This window comes from Vipera ursinii, assembly GCF_947247035.1.
Source record: "Vipera ursinii genome assembly, chromosome: 4".
Classification (NCBI taxonomy): domain Eukaryota; kingdom Metazoa; phylum Chordata; class Lepidosauria; order Squamata; family Viperidae; genus Vipera; species Vipera ursinii.
The window spans coordinates 85,521,196-85,544,225 of record NC_139514.1 but is presented as its reverse complement, the minus strand read 5'-3'; the positions used below and the strand labels follow the sequence as shown (position 1 = coordinate 85,544,225).

Genomic DNA, 23,030 nt, shown 5'->3' with positions numbered 1-23,030 from the left:
CACATGCGGCTCCGGAACCGCAGGTTGCCGACCTGTGGGCTAGAATGAATGAACTTTGAAAGAAGCATAGAATAACTGTTGGTTGCTAGATAGCTTTCTCAAGTTACAAAAATGTGTTTGTGTGTGCAGTCTGATTAATAAATTCCCAATGTAGCTTAACCACAAGAACATATTACAGTTGAAGGATTTCCAGATAGATTGAGTATGTGTGTCTGTTATATTGTAGTGGTTACAGCACTGCCTTTGACGTGGAAAACCAGGGTTTAAATCCTGGCTGGTAACTAACCATAATACTTGCCCACGTCAAATGTAAGACTGACATGAACTAGGAGAGTCATGCCAGTTTGGACGCCACCCAGATTAACAGGTTCATTTCAGATTTTGGGGAACCAGGTCAGTCTGACAATAAGTGGGCTACTGGAACAAACCATACATGAATGAGACAAGAGAACCTAGAATTGATGGAATGCTACTACAACAGGAGACCTACTGAGTAAGGATATATGAATAAGTGTGGGTACCTAATATATAAATAGGCATGTTTGCTTGATGCACAGCCAGGCAGAAATGGTATCAACTGTTAAGATTTAGAACTATCATTCATACAGTGCATAGACCAATTTATTTGCATTTTGATAAAAAATATCAATATTAATATTGGAAAATCCAGAATCTCCTTAATACACAAGAACCTGACTGAAATAAGTTATACTCTGGACTTAACTTTCTGTAATGAATGAAATGGAAATGATTTATAATTGGGGAAGACTTTTATCACTTCTATCATGGATATATTACTAAAGCTTACCGTAAGTTGTCCTGATTCCTTTAGATTTCTAAGTGGCTTGTGATATTATTGATCATAATATGTAGGCCATCATTTCTATTGTTGTTTTACAGGTTAGGTAAGATTCCAGAGTGTCCTTCATAAATGAGGGCATTACTGAATTGGAAGATGGTAAACGTAGCTGAAATGGAGAGCATGAAAGCAAGGAAGTTTGCTGATACAAAACTCTTTTCTAGATGTAGATTATGCTGTCCTTGTATTTCAAGCAGAACATACTAATATTCCTGGATAAGGCAGTATTTAAGCATTCCCAGTAATCATTCATGTCATATCAATTTATCTTTCCAACTACATTGATCAACATTTTTAAAACATTTTGGATCAGTTGTGTATTAAATGTTCACATTAAAGCCTGAAAAAAGCTAAGGCTACTTCCTGCAAGTTTAGAAATACTCTTATGAATAATTTTGGAAATTGCTGTATGCCTGAATATGTTGGGAAGTTTATAGTAATAAAGAATGAACTAGTTATTTTTTTAAAATGTAATATATTACAAGGCAAGAAACTGCTTTAGATTTGAAAGAAAAGAAAGCTCTTCGGAGCAACAGGGATTTAAATGTGGCATTTGTGTACAATTTATAAAATAGCCACATCTTTTCACAGATTATGTGGCTATTCCCTACAGCCGCCATGGCACCCTGGCAAAAAAGTTATTTGGTTTAAGAAATTGCAGGTCAGTATGTATTCATGTTCTGTGCCCCAAAATGCCTTTTTGGCCTTAAACCAAAAGCACCACATAACCAGATTGTATTGCATTGGTTACATTTATATTTATTTATATTATCATACACATGCTACGAATTTTAATTTTGCAGACTGTTTTTCTCAATTGAGTAAAATTTAGCAACATAACATACACATTTGCTCATATAACCTATTTGAAGACATTTTTGTTACAAAAGAATGAGTGACTAATATTTAGTTAGTTACTGTTTCAGAAAGTCATCATTTGTCATTTACACATTTTCTTCTTGTATTCCAGCTTCCTGTAAATGTTGGTTAATAGCACAGCAGGCAGAACTTTGTACAGCTATGAAGAATTATCAAAAAGCCCTTCATGATGCAGAAATACTGTGTCAAAATAAACCCCATTGGCCTAAGGTACAGTATATGTTTGCAAATTGACAGTTAAAAAAAACCAAAATATCTCTTTGCGTATAAAAAAGGGATTTTTTTCTCACATATAATTTAAATCTCTTCAGCGAGGGTTTCTAGCCTGGTGCCTTAACTATTACACAAAACTGACTCTTTACTAGCTGACCTCAATTCTTTGGGGATACATACTGTCTCTAAAAATATGTAAGAGACATAAAATGATATTGAAAGTAATTGCAGCATTACTAGTTATACCCTTCTGTAATTTGCTAAAGTGTGCAAAGCCTAGTTGTTTGACTTAGATACATTTCCCACACTAAAATGTATCGTGTGATTAAAATTTGCACCCATCATTGTTTCCCTTTGCACCTTTGTTTCTTATCTTCATTTTCTGTTCTATTTTGAAATACCATCATGCTTGTAAGAGGTAAAGACACTCTAGCCAATATTTCTTGGAATCATGAAGCTTGAGCTCCTTATCACACTCTTTCTTTCTATGCATGCAGGGTCATTATGTCAAAGCACAAGCTCTTTCTGGATTAGGAAGGATTGAAGAAGCATTGAAGGAATTTCTTTATTGTGTTGCCTTAAATCCTGAGTGGAATTCAATGAAGATAGAAGCCCAAAAGGTAGAATATTAAACTTTTCGTCCATAATCAAAGTGTTATATTTTTATGCACTTGGTTTTTAGCCTCTACAGCTATCAGACTCATGTAAAATAAAAGTTGTAAGTGAAGTATTAATTATTTGATTATTCAGTTTTTTTATTCAGCTTTTTGGTCACTGAAAGCCAATGATTGGCTGAATGGAAACCAAAGGTATTGGGTAAACTAAAAATACTAAAAAAAATCAAAACAGATGTTAATATTTAACACAGTAACATGAACATTCTATTTGAGTCAGTCACTTTTTCTCAACTCAGGAAGGAAAAAGTATGCTCACCACCTTGAGTTATTCATAAAAATAATAAAGGCATGATAAAAAATAACTAAATAAAGTACCCAGTGAATTAGATATTCATAATTATTTTCCATTTTCAGTGTTGTCACTCCCTTTTTGAATTTTCCATTGGCTGGATTTGTTGGTCAATTAAGTCCTCTGTCTTTCTATATAAATCAGAAGAAATTTGAGGAGAAGGAAGAAGAACAGATTGAATGGAAGATGAACCTATAAGGAAAATTCTGAGAAATTGGAGTAATAGGGAGGTGATCTAATGAATACAAATGGGCTAGTTCTTCCAAAAAAACTGCAACTAAGTGGTCTTTCTTTTTTTTAAATTGAAAAGTTTTAAAATACATTTTTGAATACAAAAAACCCCTCCTCCCCCCCTCTCCCCAACCCCTCCCTCCCCTCCCCGACTTCCCAGAGCTGAATGCAGGGTATAAAAATACAAATAAACGTAATCTAAAATATGCTAACAACTGTAAAACATTAAATTCTATCGCACTTTAACTCACCATCATCAGAATAGTAATAAAATAACTACAAACTAATTATACATCATATAAATCCACTACTTATTCAAATGCTAAATGAAACTTTTTAGTCCCATATTTATTCTGGATATAATCAATCCATCTCCTCCATTCCACAATGTATCTCTGTTGCGATTGGTCTTTCAAATATGCTGAAATCTTTGCCATTTCCGCCAAGTTAGAAACTTTTAAAGTCCACTCTTCTATAGTCGGCAGTTCTTCCTTCTTCCAATATTGGGCTACTAAAAGTCTCGCTGCCGTAATTAAATTCAACATCAACTTAATATCTATAACAAAAAAATAGAAATATCATAAAATTCAGTTCAAACATAAAGAATTTCAAAAAGGATACTTATACAATCATGGAATGTATCTTACCATCTAAGATCAAATTTTTGGCAACCTACAAATTTTACTTTCTCTGTTTCCTATTTCATTTCCCTCTTCCAGAATTCTACATTCATATGTAACTGTGTGCCAAACTGTTATCCACTCCACTATCCCATTAAGGAAAATGAAAACAAGACCGCTAAATGTATGGTTGTTTCAAATGTCATGATATTTCCTACTTGGAAGTTTATTCATGGTTGAATGGTGCTTGAAGGCTGACAGATGCAGATTAATAATTATGAATATATTTTTATAATATTTTATTAGTTTTCTAATTTTCTAATTAAGTATTTAAAAAGCAACGTGGTGGATGGGTTAATCAATAGTTTAATAACATACATAAATATTTAGTACAAATCTCAAGTTACAACATCAGATATTTTCTCTCTTTTTCCCTTAATATCTACTATCTCCTATTAGGCTAATACAGTTCTTACTATTATCAACTAAGTAAAAACATCATTATTACATTTATCAATAAGTTTTAGCTTATACATATCTTAACTGTGTTTACGTTCAATCCTTATATACAATCAATGTCCTGTTATTGCTTTTTTCCCAAGCTTTATTTTTTTAAAACTTTTTATTAATTTTCCAATATACCTTTGAAAAACAATGTGGTGTCTGGGTTATAATAATTCCATTATGTACATATGTGCATTAATACAAATCTCCAACTGTTACAGCCAATATTTCCTCTCTTTTTCCCTTTAATACATACTGCCTCGTTTAAATTAATATACTTCTTATTCCATCCATCAGCTACTTAACAGCTTTCTTACATTTATCAATAATTTTACATGTCTTATTTATTTTGACATTCCATCTTTTGGACCATCAATAACCTTATAAATTTTTCCAGCTTTAGTTTTGCATTAACATTTAATTTTTCCAGCTTTAGTTTTGCATTAACATTTAATACTTATCATTTCCAAATTTTTACATGACCCCAGTTCCCCCCTCTAGTGTTCCAGATAAAATATCTTGTCTATTTCACTTCCATATTAACAGATTAGCAATACAATGTAATATTCTTATTTTCATTAATTTCCAAATATTCTAGGTTCAATAACCAAGATTTCTCCCATTTCAGCATTTAATACATCCTCTGTCTTCTTATGTCCGCTTTCTCATATTTAAGCTTATAATTTATTATCATGTCAAAACATGTTGTTGTTGTTGTTAGTTGCGAAGTCGTGTCCAACCCATCGCGACCCCATGGAAAATGTTCCTTCAGGCCTTCCTGAATTTTATGATATTTCTATTTTTTTAATCTAGATAATGTGTGAGATGTTTTTTCCAGCATTTGAAAATGTTCCTGATAGTTTAACAACACCTTTTTGTAATCGGACGTCTTATACAAGATTGAAACCTGCATTTCTAAGTAGCATAAATACACAGTCTTCTAGTGAAGATGGGTCAACAGCAGAGAGCTCAAAGGTACTTAACACATGAGTCTGCTTTTTATTTCAGGACATTACATATAGCATTTTATTATAGTATTATATTCAGAAGTGTACCATTGTCTAGTTTAATTTTAGTTTTAGTTTAGTTTGGGAAGGACATAGCTTCACAAAGAAAACTGATTAATAATGAAATAGAATGGAATGGAAACTAAAAGTAGTGATTGGTTACTAAGATTACTAAAATGGATATATTATAAAATCACCAAAATGGATGTATTTTATAAAAAAATGATTATGATTCAATATAAGTTAAAATTTGCATATTTGGAGAGTTCTTTTTAAAAGCAGATGTTAGCTGTGGGCACTAGGTTCCAGTTGCAACCATGGAAGCTACTCTGCTTTCTCCCTATATTATACATTTCTGAAATCTCATGGATGTGTGGCAAAATTTAAGGTTTTGGTGGGTTTTGAAGTGAGCACCCCACCATCATATACTATCCATTTGTGGATTCCTAATTTAAATATATACTTGGTAACTTATGTTTTCTATTGAATCCGTAATTCTAGAAAACCTGTATTAAAATATAGTCCATCCTTTTGTGTTCTGGTAAAGCATGCAGAGAAAGCTTTACCTGAGCAGCTGATTCATTTAGTTTCTGAAATATCCATATAAAAAGGTAAAGGTTCCCCCGCACATGCGTGCTAGTCGTTTCCGACTCTAGGGGCCGGTGCTCATCTCCGTTTCAAAGCTGAAGAGCCAGCGCTTGTCCGAGGACGTCTCCGTGGTCATGTGGCTGGCATGACTAGATGCCAAAGGTGCACGGAACGCTGTTACCTTCCCACCATAGTGGTCCCTATTTTTCTACTTGCATATTTTACGTGCTTTCGAACTGCTAGGTTGGCAGAAGCTGGGATGAGTAACAGGCGCTCACTCTGTTATGCAGCACTCAGGATTCGACCCGCCAAACTGCCGACCATTTGATCAACAAGCTCAGCATCCTAACCCACTGAGCCACCGCGTCCCCCTAAATATCCATATAGTCTAGACCATGTTATTTATTATTATTTATATTAATGAATGAATGAATGAACCTTTATTGTCAAAGTACAACCATGTATACATTGAGATTGGTTGAGCCTTCCTTCGTGCCCCCACCCCCAACGTACAATGACACAAACCCTCCATCTTATTACACCATGTGAGCCAATTGCACAACACACCAGCCTTGCAAATCAATCATGCATAAAGTTTATAAAATTATTTCCCGTTCAAAAGCCTAACAGCCCATGGATAAAAGCTGTTCTTCAGCCTGTTGGTATGGCTGGCTATACTCCTATATCTCCTACCCGATGGTAGGAGAGTAAAGAGATACTGTCCAGGGTGTGAGTCATCCCTGAGAATTTTCCTCACTCTTCCAAGGCATGAGCCCGGGCGATGTCATCCAGTGGTGTCAGGGGACAGCCCACAATGTCTTGTGCTGTTCTCACCACCCTCTGTAATGCTTTCATATCCGTGGCTGTCAGACCAGCATACCAAACCACAATACAGTACGAGAGGACCCTCTCTGTAGTAGACTGGTAAAAGAGGGTCATTAGCCGTTCTACCCTGTTCTTCCGCAAGACCCTGAGAAAGTGAAGTCTCTGTTGGGCCTTTCTGGCCACCTGGGTTGTATTAACTTTCCAGGTAAGATCTTCGCAGATGTATGTAAAGTGGGGCAGGTTCCTCCTTTTTCCTCCGGAAGTCTAGCACCATCTCTTTCGTCTTGCTGATGTTCAGGTGCAAGTTGTTGCAACACCATATGGATAGTTTTTGTACCTCCCCACTGTATGCTGTCTCATCCCCACCTGTAATAAGACCCACTACGGTAGTATCATCTGCGAACTTAATTATCGCAGTAGATGGGTCGGATGATACACAGTCATATGTGTACAATGATTACATTATATATAAATAATAGAATTGACAGAAATAGTCCCAGCAAAAGTCATGTAATAGGTTACCAAACTGTTAGTTCTGAATCATCGCTATGATCAACAAAAGTATGTCTACAAAAGACACATTTTTGTCTTTATGTATTTATTTATAAACAAATGTATTTATTTTAGGAGATCATGTTGAGGTTAACAAGAAATCCTTCCCAAGAAAATGATGTCTATCGCTGTATTGATTCTTCAATTTCCCATCATGATTTCTACTTTGAAGAGAACAAGAAAACTTTAGGAAAAGTCCTCTCCAGCCTACCCAGTGCAAACTTGAAAAGAAAATTTTCTATTGATGGGGGAGACTTACAGAATCTGGATGTCCCGAGCAAAATCCCTAGAAAAGGTCTGTTGCAGCCTTTTACATGCTGTCCATTTTGGTTTTTTGTTATTGCTGCTGTATTTATTTTAGAGGAAAAAACCTACGATTTTTGCTAGTTATAAAATATTTTGCCAAACTCAATCTAGCAATTCCTATTTTAAACTAAGTTAAATTGCTCAGTATTTTGAGTTAGAAAAAACATAATAATTTTCAATATGTTATAGCTTTACATTAAATGAAAATGAGTATAATGTGACATTCTTTATTCTTGTAGTTGTAAAGAATAAAATAAGTTATAATGATTAGGATGGAGTAGAATATTAAAAACCTGAAATTAATAATTTCAATATAAATAATAAATTTTAATATTAATCAAATTGAACAAAATACACAAGCTGTGGTCTGGGTTGTCTTTTGCTCTAAATAGCAGATTCCAAATAGACGGGAATAGTTATGGCATTTTGTCACACCATAGACTAAGAGTTATTTTGTAACAAAACATTTTGTAGATTGGTATCCATAACTGCATAGACATGAAGCTTTCTAGTTGTGTGTCTCAAATCTTTGTTTAATTTTTCTCAGCAGAAGTTAATCTAAATCATTTATTTCTCTAGAATTGATTATTTGCACTCATTTTAATTCTTCAATAATGCACAATGTTAGTCCTGTGTTCCTGTCTGATAATTTTAGAACTCACTGGAAATTTATAGTTTTTGAAAGACCTGGTCATTCAGAAAATGATTCATATTTATTTCAAATGTTCTTTTTTTATTTAAGATGGAGATGCTACTTGTGGAAACTCAGCTTCTCTTCCCATAAAAGAGATTCCTACAAATATGGATGCATCTGACTTTGAGTGTTCCCTTTGTATGAGGTATTAACAAGCTGCACAAAATGTCTTATTCTATAGGATTTAAATTTCAGCAGCAGTTCCATGTATCTTATCTTCTCTGGACTTGAAGCATAAGTAGACAAGCTGGATTTATCATCACACAAATGCCATGATTTATGTTCTTATGTCAGATATCATGACAGAAGTATGTAAGTCACAGTAACTATGTGATGACACATTACAGTCGTATAATTTTGATATTGTAATTTTCTTATAGGGACTGTTTGCCTAGGTTAATACTTAGATGGAAAACAACCAAACAATTCCATTCCAGAAAAAGCAAATGTCCATTCTGTTGTTTTTTGCTTGATGGACATTTTATAATTCTGTTAAGTCGTATTGAAAGCTGCTGTGAGTTCTATGCTAATTTATTAAAAAAGAAATAATACACTAATATATTTTCAGCTTATTAACTTTAATTTTATAGTAAGAATTCATCATTTGTCTTACTTTATTGTGCTCAGAAACAGTTTTTGAAAATGAATGAAAGAGTTCTATGTCGTAACTTGAGAAATAAGCATTTCCTCAATAAGAACGGGCTATTTGGGTGGTGGGTGCATGATAATACCTCATACTGCTAGAAGCCCTATTATTATTTCTGAAATAATAATAAAAAACAGTGCATTTGAATTCAAGACAGTTTCAATGTAAAATATTTTATGCACTCATAGTTGTATGGATCACATAGGAAAACTTTCTCGATGTGCAGATGAATGGATATATGAAATTGTTATTTTCATGTCTTTTTCAGGTTATTCTATGAGCCTGTCACTACTCCTTGTGGACATACGTTCTGCCTCAAATGCCTTGAACGTTGTCTGGATCATAATCCCCACTGTCCGCTTTGTAAAGAAAAGCTCTCAGATGTAAGTCTTTCCCATCCCATTTCCAGAAGCTGCTTAAATGAAAGGGTTGTGTTTCTTGAACCTTTAAATGCCCATTTACTCCCTTAAACCACCTCCAAAAAAGGGGAGAATTGATCTGATTTTGGAGTGGGGTTCAGGGTGGTTTTTTAAAGGGTGCAATACAAAAGTTCAATAAGCCCAGTGGTGGGATTCAGCCAGTTCGCACCAGTTCGGCAGAACCTGTAGCTAATTTTTTGTTGCCCAGGCCCAGAATGGACTTCCGGAAGGGGCATCCACACAGACAAACGGTTGTTCACATATTTAAGTCCCATCACTGAATAAGCCCATTTAATGCTTGAAAGTTCCACATGAAAATTACAACCCAGCTGATTCTGGTGTCTTGAAACGAAGTGGGGAGAAACAAATGTGACTCACCATGGTAAATATGTGTGGTGTTTGACTTCAGTGCCAAACAAGAAGAAAAAAAGGTAGTTTCTTTTGCATCACCTTAATATATAACAGTGTTTCTCAACGTTGGGCACTTGACTTGTGAACTTCAATTCCTAGAATTCCCTACCTGGCTGGAGAATTCCAGGAGTTGAAGTCTATATATCTTCAAGTGCCGAAGGATGGGAAACACTGCTATATATTTCAGAGTTATTTTCTGAAGAAGCAATTGTAGAATAATTAAATGGCCACTCCAAGTGCTTATAATAGCCACTTAAAACCATAACCAGTAAATCGCTAAATACAATAGTGATTTAATAGTTATGGTTTTAAGAGCTTGACTGTAATATTCTGTGCAAATTCCTGATTCCATCCTAGAGCGTTAAAACTTAAAAAGATTTACTTTACCATTAGATTCTATTTTCCAGGCCATTCTAATTACTGATCAGTAGAATAGCTAGAACTGAATAATGTGGATTCTTGAACTCCCTTTATAGTTTTTGGCAAATCGAACTTACAAAAAGACCATCCTTACTGAAGAATTAATAGTCCGCTACTTTCCAGAAGAATTATCTGAAAGGAAAAAGGTTTATGAAGAAGAAATGAAGGAATTATCAAAGTAAGCAATCTTCATTTACAAAGAGAATATTAATAAAATTAAGTGGGTTAACTTAAATAACTTGTGTATATTTTCATATTTATAGTTCTCTGATCTTCAGACAAAAATACGTTATTTTAGCATGTTGGTATTGTATATGTGAAAGAAGACATTTTGACACTAATGTGTCAGTTCTTCCTTTGTCTTGATTTTTCATAGAAAATTTGATTAGGGAACTTGCACCTAAAAATCATTTGGAAACCCAGTTCTTGTTTTGTACAAAGTTTGCTCAGCCTTTATGAAAAGGTTGGTAGCTGGAAAGACCATAGGAAGCAGTCCTCAACCCCTTTATACAATCAATATATATGTGCGCATATGAATTGGAATACTAATTTAGTTGAAGCAAAAAGCCTGTTAACAAGACTTTTACAGAAGTGCCATAAATTTATTCTGATATTTGCTGCAAAAACTGGGGAACCACATAGTGGTTTTCTGTAACAGATAAAGTTATTGTTTGGAGGATAAATATGGAGGATAAAAATTCTTTGTAAAAAAATAAAATTAATAGAGTGGGATTCTTATAGGATCAAACTGTTGTTAATTTTATTCTAAATCTCATATTGTCCCTGTATGTATGCAGTAATATACATCAGATGTGTTTCCTGCTACACCTGATTTTAGTTGTGTAGTTGATTGAAATAATAATTATGTAACAAGCAGGCATACTACAGAATGAAACATCAATTTTCCCACAACCAATAATACCAATTTTATGAGAACTATAGCTTGTTCCAAATTTCCAATTTACCCACTAGCCATAAAATGTTGTCTTAAGCATGTACTACTGTAAACTTGGAATATTTCAGCTGAGCATGGTCTTTGCTATATTTAGATAGATTTCTCTTGTATTTGTCAGTTACAGAAGAGAGATCCAGGGAAGCTGAGTGAAAACACAAATACAATGAAACTTACTACATAAGTAGTTTCAAACATGGATTTCAATTATGTTTTAATAGATATTGAACTGCATAAGCATAAAAGTAAATCTTTCTTCTCTTGCAGTCTGAATAAAGATGTTCCCATTTTTGTATGCACTATGGCTTTCCCTACCATTCCTTGTCCTCTTCATGTCTTTGAACCCCGTTATCGATTAATGATAAGAAGATGCATGGAAACAGGCACTAAACAATTCGGCATGTGTTTAACTGATGAACTGAAAGGGTAAGCTAAGGATTTGGAACTCCTTTATAAAATACACCCATGCATTTCTAGGTGCAAAAATGGTATAAGGGTTTATGCCCAACAGATATGGGAAAGTGGTCTCATCAGGAAAATGGGGCTGTTATTTCTTGTCCAGTGTTGGGGCGTATACCAAGATCTAGCAGTGTTTGGGCATACACCAAGATCTAGCACTTAGCTGATCAATAACAATGTCAGTGTAAATTTTCTATTTGGGAGAAGTGCATAGTGTTTAGGGGGAAAATGGGAATTGAAATCCAGCTCATTTGAGGGATATTTGATTGAGACAGGTAATCTAGATGCAGCATCAAAAGAACTCAAGCAGTAATTTCATAGCTTTTTGCAGAACTGGAACAAACAATATTTCTACAAACCTTTGTATCTCATTATTATTAGGCCTAATAATTCCTTTTACAACTTCATTCAAAATGTATTTAGGCAGGCTACGGAGAATCTATAAGGCTCCTTCCTGAAATATATTTAGAATCACAGCATTAATATGGCCTTGTCCCTTCAGGTTTGCAGATTACGGCTGCATGTTGGAGATCAGGGATGTGAAGTTTTTCCCTGATGGGCGCTCAGTTGTTGATACAGTTGGTATTCGGCGTTTTAGGGTCTTATGCCATGGTCAGCGAGATGGATATAATACTGCAAATATTGAATATTTGGAAGACGAAAAGGTAATGTTTTAGTGTAGTAGTTTTTTGTTACCTCATCTATTAAAGTTTTGTGAGCCGTCCCCTGTCTTCTAAATTACAGGATAGCCCATACAGTAATCGTAACTTTTGGCTGGCTTTTGTGGTTTTCTTCTTTAGCTGTTGCATAATTATTTTTTTAATCCAAAGCTGAAGTTATTTCTCCCCTTTTGTTTCCATTCCCTTATTAAAGTGAGCAGCCAAAATTCCTTTAATAAACCATCTTTTAAAAATCAAAATGCCATATTCAGAAGTTTTAAATACTCAATTCAATATTAAATACTAACATGTTAAAAATGTATTCCTAAAGAGATTTACAGCATTGCTGTGCAGTTGTTCAGTTGCCCCTGTTTCAGGGTAGTGTTTTAAATAAGGAAATGGCATTACAGAAGCATGGTCTAAAGGAAATAGGAATAAATAAAAAAACAGATATTCCATCCAAATTACTTTCTGTTTATATATATTTTTACATAGATGGGAGATTTTTAGCAAAACATGTTAGGATTGCCATTTTCTAATCTGCTTGCAAATTATATCAGATCTTTGAATGTGTAATGCCAGTTCTCTTCTTTAAACTGATGCAAAAGTATTAGCAAGCTCTATCAGATCACATGTTCCTTAAGCATGCTTTGGTCAGTGGCTTTTAATCCTATTAATTTATATGATTGGTTTCTCTAAGAGTGTAATGTAAAGCAGCTCTTAAGAGAAATACACAAATAATAGGCTCTCCCTTACTCATGAAAGTTAAAATTAAATGGACTGGCATTTTAGATGAGCAATGGTACGATCCAGAGTTAGCATTTTACTGTTGTTTCTCAAATGTAATTCAATAATTCATGTATATTAAAAAAAATCTGCAAACAATTTTTATATCTGTCCTGAAAAATGTTAGTTCCTATGTTCTGTACTTTTCCACATCAGTCTTCATCATTGATTGTGAATGTTGGAAAACAACCTACTAAGTGATAAATTGGCAAACAGCCCCAGTAATCAGCTATTTTCACTATTATCCTTCTGAATACTGAACACCTGAAGTTATCCATGCTGCTTTCTTGGAATTTTGGGCTTATTCAAAGAGAGGTGATTTTAAAAAGTCCCCTGTTTAGGATATTTAAAAGTAACTCTTTTTAAAATGGCATTTGCTTTTGTTATGCACTTATTTAAAATTTAACATGCATTTATTTAAAAATCCATTTTGATAACTCAAATCAGGTTGAAGGGGCAGATTACGAAGAGCTGGTCCGCATTCACGATTCCGTTTACGATCAAGCTGTGTCCTGGTTTACTTCTCTTAAAGACAATATGAAAGCACAAATTTTAAACCATTTTGGACCAATGCCAGGGAAAGAACGTGAGCCACAGGTAAATATGCAATGGTATATCAGTGCTAAAAATAAACAGGGTACAATCCTAAATACCACAGTGAATAATATATGCAAATAATTCACTTAAGTGCGTAATTTAAAATCTGTGAAGCTAAAATGTTTATAAATTAAGTTGTGTGAAAATATAGGGGATATGAAGTTGAAAAATGCAACTCTTTTGTCTTTTATACACACACACACACACACACACACACACACACACACACACACAGTCGCCGAAATTGTTGGCACCCCAGAATTTTTTCCAGAAAATCAAGTATTTCTCACAGAAAAGTATTGCAGGAACATGTTTTGCTATACACAGGTTTATTCCCTTTGCGTGTATTGGAACACAACAAAAAAGGGAGGAAAAAAAGCAAATTGGTCATAATGTCAAAACTCCAAAAATGGGCTGGACAAAATTATTGGCACCCTTAACTTAATATTTGGTTGCACACCCTTTGGAAAAAATAACTGAAATCAGTCGCTTCCTACAACCATCAATAAGCTTCTTACACCTCTCACCCAGAATTTTGGACCACTCTTCCTTTGCAAACTGCTCCAGGTCTCTCTTATTGGAAGGGCGCCTTTTCCCAACAGCAATTTTAAGATCTCTCCACAGGTGTTCAATGGGATTCAGATCTGGACTCATTGCTGGCCACTTCAGAACTCTCCAGCGCTTTCTTGCCATTCATTTCTGGGTGCTTTTTGACGTATGTTTGGGGTCATTGTCCTGCTGGAAGACCCAAGATCTTGGATGCAAACCCAGCTTTCTGACACTGGGCTCTACAGTGCGACCCAAAATCCTTTGGTAATCCTCAGGATGCCTTGCACACATTCAAGGCACCCAGTGCCAGAGGCAGCAAAACAACCCCAAAACATCATTGAACCTCCACCATATTTCACTGTAGGTACTGTGTTCTTTTCTTTGTAGGCCTCATTTCGTTTTTGGTAAACAGTAGAATGATGTACTTTACCAAAAAGCTCTATCTTGCTCTCATCTGTCCACAAGACGTTTTCCCAGAAGGATTTTGGCTTACTCAAGTACATTTTGGCAAACTGTAATCTTGCTTTTTTATGTCTCTGTGTCAGCAGTGGGGTCCTCCTGGGTCTCCTGCCATAGCGTTTCATTTCATTTAAATGTTGACGGATAGTTCACGCTGACACTGATGCTCCCTGAGCCTGCAGGATAGCTTGCATTCCTTTGGAACTTGTTTGGGGCTGCTTATCCACCATCCGGACTATCCTGCGTTGCAACCTTTCATCAATTTTTCTCTTCCGTCCACGACCAGGGAGATTAGCTACAGTGCCATGGGTTGCAAACTTCTTGATAATGTTGCGCACTGTGGACAAAGGCAAAACTAGATCTCTGGAGATGGACTTGTAACCTTGAGATTGTTGATATTTGTCCACAATTTTGGTTCTCAAGTCCTCAGACAGTTCTCTTCTCCTCTTTCTGTTGTCCATGCTTAGTGTGGCACACACAGACACACAATGCAAAGACTAAGTGAACTTCTCTCCTTTTTCTCTGCTTTCAGGTGTGATTTTCATATTGCCCACACCTGTTACGTGCCCCAGGTGGGTTTAAAGGAGCATCACATGCTTGAAACAATCTTATTTATCCACAATTTTGAAGGGGTGCCAATAATTTTGTCCAGCCCATTTTTGGAGTTTTGTTTGACATTATGTCCAATTTGCTTTTTTTCCTCCCTTTTTTTGTTGTGTTCCAATACACACAAAGGGAATAAACCTGTGTATAGCAAAACATGTCTTCCTGCAATACTTTTCTGTGAGAAATACTTGATTTTCTGGAAAAATTTCTGGGGTGCCAACAATTTCGGCCATGACTGTGTGTGTGTGTGTGTGTGTGTGTGTGTGTGTTTTCTGAGGTTTTCGCGGGTGTTTGTATGTAGATCTTTGGTCATTCGGGTTTTTTCCCATGTAGAATTGAAGGTGTAAGAGCAACGTTTCGACGAAATCTCATCCGTCATCCTCAGGCTGGTGGCTTCAGCTTCGTTCTTCTGGGAGAAGTGTGTGGTAGTGGCTGTTTGTTCCTCTTTTTTAAACTGCCAGAGGGGGTGTGTTCTGTGGGTGGAGGTGTGCTCTGATTGGGTGGGGGGTTAAGCTGAGTTGTGATTGGGTGGGGGTGTGTTTTGAATGGGGGCTGTGTTCTGATTGGGTGTGTGTGTGTTTTGAGTGGATGGGCTGGTCTCAGCTGCCAGCCTTAGACCTGAACTGGTGAGTTGTACTGCTTTTGTTCGGCTCTGTGTTTGTGGTGGTGTCATGTTTTTATAGTGGGTGTCAGTTTGCTTATTGTGTGGTTTGGAGGGGTTTAAAGTGGCTGATGTTGCAGCTGTGGTTAGGTTTCTGTTTTGTGGTTGTGTGTCGTTATCGTTGTGGGTTCGGGTTTGCTTTTTTAATGGTTGTGTGCTGGTGATGTCATGTGATGTTATGAGTTTGGGTCTGGTATCATTCTTGGTGGTTGGGACTCGTCTGTCAATCAAGGCGGGTTTCCAAATGGCTGGTAGACGAGAGGTATCATCTCGTTTGTTCATGCTGTGGGGGCGTTTTTCTATCTCAGTGGCTTCTCTGATTATTCTGTTGTTAAAATGTTCAATTTTGGCGATAGTTTTGGTTTTTTAAAAATCAGTTTCATGTCCCGTGGCTTTAAAGTGTTGGACCAGGGATGAAGTTTGTTCTCCCTTTCTGAGTGAGTTCCTGTGCTCTTCAGTGCGTGCACTTATTCTTCTGTTGGTCTGTCCGATGTATGTGGTGGGGCAGGTGGTGCATGGGATTTCGTATACTCCTTGATTTTCTAACCCAATTATGTCTTTGGGGTTTCTTAGGATGGTGGATATTTTTCTGTCTGTGTAGAATGCTGTTTTGATGTTGTGTTTTTGGAGGATCTTGCTGATTCTGTCTGTGGTCCCTTTTAAGTATGGGAAGAGGGCTTTGCCATTTTCTTGTTCTCTGTCTTGGGTTTTTGTGGGTGTCTCTCTTCGGATTAAATTGGTAATCATGTTTCTTTGGAATCCATTGGCTGTTAGTACATTAGTGAGAGTGTGTAGTTCGGTTTTTAGGTGTTGTTCGTCGGCTAGGTGTTTTGTTCTGGAGATGAGTGCAAAATCTGTCTCTTCTCTGCCACAGTTTCTTTCTCTTTGAGGGAGAGGAGAGTCAGCTTGGAAATGCTTTTCGTGTCGACAATGGAAGCTCCTGGGTGCCGTAATATCATGCAGGTTCAAACAAATTCTATGCAAAAGAGATCATGGCCCCTGGATCCATTCTGGGGGAGGGGGAAAGTGTTTGCTTCGTTTGCATGCCTATGGGGCAAAGCGTGGAATTGGAGTCGGCTGGGCGCAGGAATCAATGCTGTCTGTGGCCTGGGTGCGCTGCTCGCTCATGTGCGCCAGCCTTGGCTTGAGGGCAGGAACGAAGCCTTCAACTGAGTGGGGAGGCATTGTGGGGTGAATCCCCTTCTCCTTGTGCTCCTCCCTACTCAATTGGTGGCAGCAGCAACATCAGTTTCTCCGCTCCATCTGAAACAAAGTAAGCGGAGATGCAGAGCAGGATTGCTCCCAAGAAGACATGAGTGTGCTGCTTGCTCACGTGCGCTGGCCTTATTGAGAGCAATTCCACTTTTTGAGTAGCCCCATAGGCGCTCAAACACTTTTTATCTAAACGGAGACCTCAGTCACGTGCAGCATTCCTTTCAGTTTCTGAAGCTCCCCATTGGCAGGCACACAGACCTTCCAATCTCTCTCAGGTGTGCATTTGGATAAAAAGTGAATGGCAGCGGCTTGAGTTTCTCTGCTCCGCCCAGTGGAAAGAAGCAGAAGTGCAGAGCGGGATTGCTCTCAGTAAGGCCGGCGCACACAAGCAAGCAGCACACTCTTGTCTTCTTCAGAACAATTCTGCTCTGCGCCTCCGCTTTCTTCATTTTGGACAGAGTGTAGAAACTGAAGCTGCTGCCGCTGCTTGAGTGGAGAGGAGCACAAGCAGAAGAGCAGTCAGGATTTGTGCCACCGGCCGGTCAGGCAAGGACTGGGTCAGGCAAGGTGGGTGAGCGGCTGGGGAGGGAAGATCGTAGCCAGTCAGGTGGCTGTTAACGCAGGTCCAAGGGGATTCACCCCACAATGTCTCCCCATTCAGTTGAAGGCTTCGTTCCTGCCCTCAAACCAAGGCTGGCACGCATGAGCAAGCAGCACACCTGGGCCATGGACGGCATTGGTTCCTGCGCCCGGCCAACTCCAATTCCATCCTTTGCCCCATACGCATGCAAACGAAGGAAACACCCCCACCCCCTCAGAATGGAAGCTTCTGGAGGGGCATGGTCTCTTTTGCATAGAATTTGTGTTTGAACTTGTGCACTATTATGGCACCCAGGAGCTTCCACTGTCAATGTGAAAAGCATTTCCAAGCTGATTCTCTTCTCCCTCAAAAGGAAAGAAACAGCAGCAGAGAGGAGACAGATTTTGCAAGGTAAGTGAGTCCGGTGCGGCAGGAAGGGAGGGAGAAGCATGATGTTTCTTAGTGGGTCGGGGAGGCTTTGGGGGGCCTGTTCCATCACTAGGCCTCCCATGGCCTTCCCCACCCTGAGATACCTCATGTGCACTTAACAAGCTGCGTGTGTCTTAACAAATGATCTCGTTTGAGGTACGAGACTCACTCCCACGTGTTTTCGAGTTATGAGTTGAATGGGCAGGCTCCATTACACTCATAACTCGAGGACTACCTGTATGTGCGTTCAGGTTGATTGTGTTTCAGGGTTTTTAATTCCATGGAGGATTTAGTCACTTCAAGGGTGTTTAACATTTCTGAAGCCTCAAGTTTTCATACTGTAAATCTGCAGGAAATTACATTCATAATGCTTGATATTTGCTATTGAATTTTGGCACACATTATCCACTGGACAATGTGAGAGCCAGAAAAAGCAGTTTGAAGTTTGGTTGTCATCTGTCTTTGATCTATTGTTTTTAGGTTGATATTTTTTCTATAATTGTGAAATAACAAGATAATGACAATAATTTTGGGGGACAGTCTTACTATATAAAATCCGGAGGAAACCTGTGACTCTCTAGATCTTGCTGGACTGCAATTTTCCCCATTTTCCTGGCTGAAGCTCTGGGAGTGATGGATCAGCAACATCTGGAGAGCTGCAGGTTCATTACAGAAATACTTTGTGGGTGAGCAAGAACTGTTTTCAGTTCCTGCATTCTGTGAACAGCACAGAATGTTGTATTCTTAGATTTTCTTACAGCTCTCAGATGGCGTTCTGCTTGAATTATGTTACTAAAAACAATTAATTTGTTAATATTTTCTTTACAGAGTAATCCCAGTGGTCCAGCTTGGTACTGGTGGCTGTTGGCGGTATTACCATTAGAGAACAGAGCCCAATTGGCCATTCTTGCTATGACTTCACTTAAAGATCGTCTCATTGCCATTCGTCGCGTATTAATATTTGTGACCTGCAAAAGACCCAGATGACACAGTTTTATTTGTGAAGACACACTGAAAACAACTGGTTTCTAATTCTAATAAGAAAACAGTTTGTAATTGAACAGTTCTTCCCTCTGCTCATTTAAGGATTTATTCTTCTTTGCACACGCTGGACCCAATAGTTAATCCAAGTATTCTGTGCCTCTTGTCCTGGAATAATCTGAGCCTCTTGGAAGTTGTGCCACAACAGAGCATACAGTAGTTGCAGGCATCAACTGAGTACATAATTGCCATCTACTTATCATAATGAGACAATTGAGTCAGAAGTACTAAAATGTCTACAAATCCCTAGTTGACATTTTTATTTCTTTGTAGAAACAGACTTGGAGTAGTGGATTAGAAACTGAGAATATGCATTGTTAGAATTGTCCTTGCAGTAGCCAGTTGAAAAGAAATTCTCAAATGTTCCTCTGGAAGAAAGCACCAAGAGCAACTTTTTATCTGCAACGTGGACAAACGTATCGGACATAAATGGGATTGCCAGGATAAAATGTTCTACTTCCAAAGAACACTGTCCAAAAAAGTATCTGATGAAATAGCTTTGTGGCTGGTTATAAGCCAATTCCTTGTGTTTGTAATTTGCATGCTATATGTATTGAGAAAAATATTTCATAATATATCTAAGAAAACTGAGTCATTCTTCCCTCCCAAGCCCTCTTTCCTTCAGAATGACATCAGGAATCTACAATAAGGAGTTACCTGTGGAAAGCCTTGTAGTTGGGACATGGAACTAACCACCTCCCAAGTGGACATAACTGTGTCTTAGGGAAAGCTTCTCTCTGCCATTAAATACTTGAGATTGCAAAGCTCCGTGGCTGGATCATGGCCAGCATATTTAGTGTATATCTACACTATTAATTTCAGGCTCTTCAGCGATCATCTTAACTAAAGGCTGTTGAAAAATTGAATCACCATTTCAATTTTATCCTTCTAGTTTTGTCTGGAAGTAACACTTAAGTAAAAACCATCTTTACTCACAACTGCCATACCAGCCTAATAGATTCTTCTAAGAAAACATAATTACATATACTTTTGAAAACCAAAACCTTAATATTACTTGTTATGTACCGAATACTGTTCGTGCTTGAAGTTCTTGCTGACATGAAAGGAGACACAAATGGAATCCTGTACTGCAAATTTCAATGCAAGTTAAAATTAGATGTAAATATATCTGTATTTTGATGTCTTCGTATGTGTGGTTAACTTTTTAAAAATGGACAAATTATTGGAAATAGTTTAGTAGTTTAGTTGTAAACATGAAACAGCAAATCAGTATTGCTAATTCAAACTGCTGGGATCTCTGAATTTCCAGAAATGGACATGAAAATAATATTAGTTCAGGTTTTAGAACATAGTGCAAAGACATGACAAGCTAAAAGATAACGGTTGTAAAAAAATTAATCTGGCAAGAAAATAATGATAATACCAAAATATTTCAAAAGTGCCTCCTTTATGAATTAGAAACAGCATGTGCTTTTTGGACAAAGGCATAGAAATTTCAAATGTATACAGGAAGTCTAATATCAAAAAGACTGATTTTAGTAAGTGCTATAATTGTGTGGTATTAGAAGATTGTGTAAAAAATCTTGACCAGATAACAGTTTCCTAACACTGATCAACACAGCCTGAATGTACTGTAATTGCTTCTTCTTGGAATTCACTTTTTGTAGTTAAGTATTGACCTGTGACTGCTCTTTCAATTGTTAACTGCAACTTGCAAATGAAGCTCTAATAATTTCTGCCATAGCCTTCCTGCAAGTTCTAATTTCTTTACCATAGTTTGTAGATTCTCTTTCAAGTACATGTATTTTTTTTTAAGTTTGCACCTGGTCCTGGCTGACCTTGGTGGATCTTGAATACTAAACAAAGTCAGTCCTCATCACTACTTGGATGGGGAAATCATCTGGCAACTCTGAAGCTGTAGGTGAGACCAAGAATTTTTTTTAAAAAAAAACCATGCCAGAAGGAGGCCATGGCAAGCCACTTCAGTGGCATGCCAGGAATACCGCATGAATTTCTACGGGTAGTCACTAGAAGTCAAGCGTGATATTACCTGTTTCAAAATTAAAGCCAGAGAGAAGGAGGTTCTCACTTAGTTCTCCTTTCTATCCAGTCTCGGGTGCTATCACACTTTCCTTCAACACAGCTGTCTTCCTGTTCATTCACTGGACTCTAAAAGCTTCCAGGTTTTATCAAGAAAGTTTTTCAAAATGAACCTCAGTGGTTTTTTGCAGGGAACTTGGACCACCTTCATTATTTTTCACAGTATTAGCTGTGATTGCTTGGAATGTCTCTGGCAAGATTTCGGTTCGCATCTTGGTTTTCTCTTTCCCTTTTCTGTTATGTTACTAATTGAACCTACAGAACAATTCAACATAAGTACAAACTAATTTCTTCCTAAGTTTCTGTGTTGGCAGTTTCCATTTTTGAGGCAGAATCCTAGCATATATACTATCCCTGAGATTGCCATCTGATACTATCTTTTGAATGAGGAATTTTATGGCAGTTCAGCATGGTACTTTTGCGCTTTAAAATCAAAAGCCAGGTTGATGAGCCTTTCAGCCATCAGAACTTGGTCACCTCAGCAGAAATGCTAACATAAGTATATGATGAAAGCCAGAATTTTTATGTTCTTTTCTTTCTCTTAGGCTGATCAATCTGGCAATTTACAGAGAATTGAGGATTACAGTGTCCTCATTGTCTAAAATGCTTTGCAGAAATAATATTGAGAACATAATGTTATTGATTATAATAGGGCTCCAAAGACATCCCAGCCACACCTGTAAAAAGCACGCAAAAACCTGAAATCCATAATAGGTTTGCTTCCAAATAATAGGTGAAGTTTAGACCATTTTAAATTTCACCACTCATGAAATATTTGCTACAGTGGCCTTTATCTACTGTTTTCAAATATCCTTTTTTCCTTTCAGTTGCTAAGGGTGCTTTGGGATTCCGATAAGCTGATAATCAGCGGATTTCTGCTCTTTGATTCATGCTGCAGTTCATTTTCAATGAAAAGGAATAAGATTTGTTTAGAAAACTCTGTGTATTAGTCATACAGCGCTTTGCATAACTGAAGGTCTGGTGTTGGGTAACGCCTTAATTTTGCAGCACTGGAATGATTGTATCAACAAAGCACCATAAAAACTAATCTGGCGCTTGTGACCAGTTTTTAAAAAATATTTAATGTAGATAAAACTTGAAGCAAATATACTCATGTTTTGAAACTAGTTGACGTGCATATGTGGATAAGTGTAGATCGTTGTACATAAGTGTAAATATAAATTATTCCTTTTTATACTTAGTAAAACAAAGTCAGGTATGTGTTACAGCTAGGTTTGGCACTTCGTTGCATAAAACCATTTTTTTAAAAAAAATTGCTGCAATGTTCTTTTTGTGTATATTTGGAATATCCATGGGAAAATGTATTTAAGTGACATTTCAAATAAATAATTTCTGTTTGCCATTGTCGTATTTAATTTTTCTAATTATAAAGCATGAGCAATTTTATCAGGTCAAATGTTTGTATACATCTCTTTTGAGAGAATCTTAGCCTTATCTTTTCAAGTCATTGAAATTTAGCTACATCCAATATTAGTCTGTTATTTTCTTCATTGGTTGGATGCTGTTTGCACATGTATATTAATCTGCATTATCTGAGATTAAGAACAGCAGAAATAGCTTCTTACATATCTGACTTCCAGGCATTTTCTTTTCAGAATCGCACTACCCTCTTCCTAGCTGTTTTCTTGACTTCCAGGAAAAGGAGAAAATATTAACAAGCACTTCTTTTCACACAATATTAAACAGAATGCTGAATCATCATCCAAACTGAATTTAAATGCTGATGGTCATTTAAGAGTTTTAGATGTTGGGTAATGGGTTTGGAACAAATTTTGCATTCAAAATATAATGTCCAGCGATTCCCTCCACCAGCCA

The 23,030-nt window shown here is 37.0% G+C and overlaps 1 protein-coding gene across 1 annotated transcript in view; it reads left to right on the top strand.

Moving 5' to 3' along the window:
- Nucleotides 1-22,561, top strand: part of LONRF2 (LON peptidase N-terminal domain and ring finger 2) — a 42,213-nt gene extending 19,652 nt beyond the window's left edge. Inside the window, exons 2-12 of the mRNA XM_083362968.1 lie at nucleotides 1,830-1,948; nucleotides 2,449-2,571; nucleotides 5,086-5,247; nucleotides 7,320-7,539; nucleotides 8,293-8,389; nucleotides 9,159-9,273; nucleotides 10,197-10,318; nucleotides 11,360-11,518; nucleotides 12,054-12,216; nucleotides 13,444-13,593; nucleotides 18,921-22,561. Coding sequence (XP_083219094.1) covers nucleotides 1,830-1,948; nucleotides 2,449-2,571; nucleotides 5,086-5,247; nucleotides 7,320-7,539; nucleotides 8,293-8,389; nucleotides 9,159-9,273; nucleotides 10,197-10,318; nucleotides 11,360-11,518; nucleotides 12,054-12,216; nucleotides 13,444-13,593; nucleotides 18,921-19,079 — 1,589 coding nt within the window. The 3' untranslated portion in view covers nucleotides 19,080-22,561. The remainder of the gene's footprint in view (nucleotides 1-1,829; nucleotides 1,949-2,448; nucleotides 2,572-5,085; nucleotides 5,248-7,319; nucleotides 7,540-8,292; nucleotides 8,390-9,158; nucleotides 9,274-10,196; nucleotides 10,319-11,359; nucleotides 11,519-12,053; nucleotides 12,217-13,443; nucleotides 13,594-18,920) is intronic.
- The last annotated feature ends 469 nt before the right edge of the window (nucleotides 22,562-23,030 follow it).